This window comes from Xyrauchen texanus, chromosome 23 (assembly GCF_025860055.1).
Source record: "Xyrauchen texanus isolate HMW12.3.18 chromosome 23, RBS_HiC_50CHRs, whole genome shotgun sequence".
Taxonomy (NCBI): domain Eukaryota; kingdom Metazoa; phylum Chordata; class Actinopteri; order Cypriniformes; family Catostomidae; genus Xyrauchen; species Xyrauchen texanus.
The window spans coordinates 16,220,331-16,222,986 of record NC_068298.1 but is presented as its reverse complement, the minus strand read 5'-3'; the positions used below and the strand labels follow the sequence as shown (position 1 = coordinate 16,222,986).

At 37.8% G+C, this 2,656-nt stretch overlaps 1 protein-coding gene across 1 annotated transcript; it reads right to left on the bottom strand.

The window, feature by feature from the left end:
• Window positions 1-276: 276 nt before the first annotated feature.
• On the bottom strand, window positions 277-2,601 carry LOC127617236 (fibroblast growth factor 20-like). Its single transcript, XM_052089176.1, has 3 exons — window positions 2,020-2,601; window positions 1,419-1,522; window positions 277-1,200 (listed from the first exon to the last, which is right to left on the bottom strand). Exons 1-3 carry the CDS (start codon window positions 2,294-2,296, stop codon window positions 955-957), a joined length of 627 nt encoding a protein of 208 aa, XP_051945136.1. The 5' UTR covers window positions 2,297-2,601; the 3' UTR covers window positions 277-954.
• Window positions 2,602-2,656: the final 55 nt, after the last annotated feature.

Here is a 2,656-nt window from a genome sequence, read left to right as displayed (position 1 = left end):
TGATTTGATGCGCAACCTAACCTGTAGTTTCAAAACTGTAGTTTCAGAATCTGATGTTGCCATGCCAATTATAAATCAATTAGATCTACCAAGTTTTCATGATCATGTCAGAACAAAGAAAATATATCAAACCAAACAATCATTTTCTTTTAATTCTTGATTTAATGGCCTGTAAAATGTAATGTGCAGCATGCCATTATGGGGAAACCATGTTTAATACAAATCTATGAAAATCACAGAGTCGTGTGGCATTCTTCATAAATTTGCTATTGGAAATCACAATCTTTCTTGCCGTCCATAATATCATAGCAGTGATAATAAGTAACTAGTTTCAATCATATAAAGAGAACAGTTAAGTCGCTATTTCAAAGCACCTTCTACTGTTTGGTCTAATAAAAACAATCTACTTTTAGATGTAAAAATATATATATATATATTCAAATAAATAAATACATACAATAAATAGCCTATGCGTATCAATAACTGTATAAATAACATCTCGTGAGATGGCATCTCTCGTTCTCCACTGTTCCAGTTCTGTCATCTCTGAGCATCATATAAGCATTGTTCCTTCAAGCCCTTCTTAACCCATATAGAATATATCCAGAGCAGAGAAGCACCATGTTAAAACCTCCAAATCTCTCTTTAGGTTTTCATGGACATCTTATGCTACTACTCAGTTTTCATTAAGATTTATTTTTGTATGGGTGCATTTAGAACCATATAAGCAACCAGGGCACAAACTGCTTCTTGACGTTCTCACTTAGGGAGTCTTTCGTTACTGTTTTCTTCACCATCAGTACTGGCCTGTGCATTTCTAGAGCAGATATCAGTCACTTCTCACATCTTTTCATAGCTTGGACCCTGTGGTCAAGGCCAACCATTACCATCTCCTCCACTCGAAGATTGGAAACTCGGCATCTCTCTCACATCCCTTAAATGTGACTGATGGTCTCAGCTTTGTCCAAGCACCTCTTTGTAAAGTTCTGGAACTTTATCAGGGTCCACTGGTCTTGGAAGAAAGTGTGTGAACTTCTGATGTCTCCTCGATTTTGTCCCATCACGTGGTGTGCCATCTTTGTTCAGAGCCACAAAATATCGTGTTCCTCTCTCCCCATGCTTGTAGAGATTAGAGGAGTATGTGTTGTACCAGTTCTCCTCAAACTGCTCACGGAAGACACATTCAGCTGTGAGTTTCTCCTATGAAAAAAAAAAACAACAACATATATAGTAACTAAATAATGCAATATCTTTCTTATTCATACAGACATAAAACATACACGTCATCTGCTGGGCTCAAATAACAAAAACAAGAGGAAAAAGTAAACATTCAATATCATTCCATACAACATAGGGCTATTGATATCATTTTAAAATGTCAATGCTCACATAAATACATTGAGTAATAGTTGACTTACAGAGCCATAAAGTTCCCCCTTGTCATTCATCCCAAGGTAAAGACCACTGTCCACTCCTCGGATGCTTATTAATCCAACTGCGAGGCTTATGAATTCCAAAATACCTGGAGAAGAATAAATCAATTGTTCCAATGATGTTCTTTGAAGTTTAAACCCTCAGCTCATATTGTGATAAAGTTGCTTGAACAGCAGTGCATTTCCTATCTCTGTCATGCACAGGCAATTATATATAGCACAATTCGGATACTCTGTAAAAAAGTGGAAACCTGCAATTTATACCTAAAGGAACTATTTCCACCTGACCTAACCCTTAGAATTAGTTTTGTTTGTGCAACCCAATGCATTCAGATTAATTCAGACTTCTTAAATAGACTTGGATCAAAAGAGTTAATTTAGGTGTTAAAACATGAAGGTCATTTTTTCAGTGTACACTATAAAAAATTTTAAGTTTACAATTGTATTTTAATAGTTTTTTGGGGGTAAGATAATGTAAAACTAGATCCTTGAGCTAACAATTCCAAATACCAAAGCGTTCAATGTTACACACGCGTTATAAATTTAGATCAAGCTCAAATAAAAATGCTGAAAAGTAGTGTATTACCAAAACGACTGTGGTCCTTTCTCGTTCCCTGCACAGTGCCATCCGGGAGTATTTCAAGGTGAAATCCAGTCCTGCAGTACAACTGTCTTCTCCGCAGGATCCCTTTCAAGTGTGTGAAATCTGCGGAGGCGCTCCTTGACAGTCTCTCCGCGGGAACTAAATGATCGTTCAACAAGCCGAGGTTTTCTCTTTGAGGTGGTAGAAAGAACTGTGATCCGACCTGTCCGAAACCCTCTTGGCTCTGTAAAAAGATACCGATCTCTCCAATAGCTGCCATTACAAAACTCAATTGACCAGGATCGGTCAGGTAAACTTGATCAGGAAAGTGACGCAACCGTCCAATGCTGCAAGTTACGACGAATAATATCCATATGAGCACGTTACTTGTAGTGGTTCCATGCTGAGCGCATATTAAATATCACTTGCCTCCTGTAGAGTATAAAAGATCCAGTGGGGAATATATTTACACGCACTTCAAATAACTGGATTTTTGTGCAGAAAAGTTAAATAAGTTCTTTAATCTCTGCTCTCATCCACATGGTGGCCAGTGGAGTTTGCTGAGAGCGAGAACATGTTCATGAATAAATCTGCAGCAGGTCTGAGACAGCAGCAGGTATGTGTTGTTGTGGGAAGTAGG

Coding starts and splice junctions, on each gene's coding strand:
- LOC127617236 (XM_052089176.1), bottom strand. CDS start 2,296: ATGGCAGCTATTGGAGAGATCGGTATCTTTTTACAGAGCCAAGAGGGT. Junction 1,523..2,019: donor AAAGGACCACAGTCGTTTTG/GTAATACACTAC, acceptor ATTCTTCTCCAG/GTATTTTGGAATTCATAAGC. Junction 1,201..1,418: donor AGGGGGAACTTTATGGCTCT/GTAAGTCAACTA, acceptor TTTTTTTCATAG/GAGAAACTCACAGCTGAATG.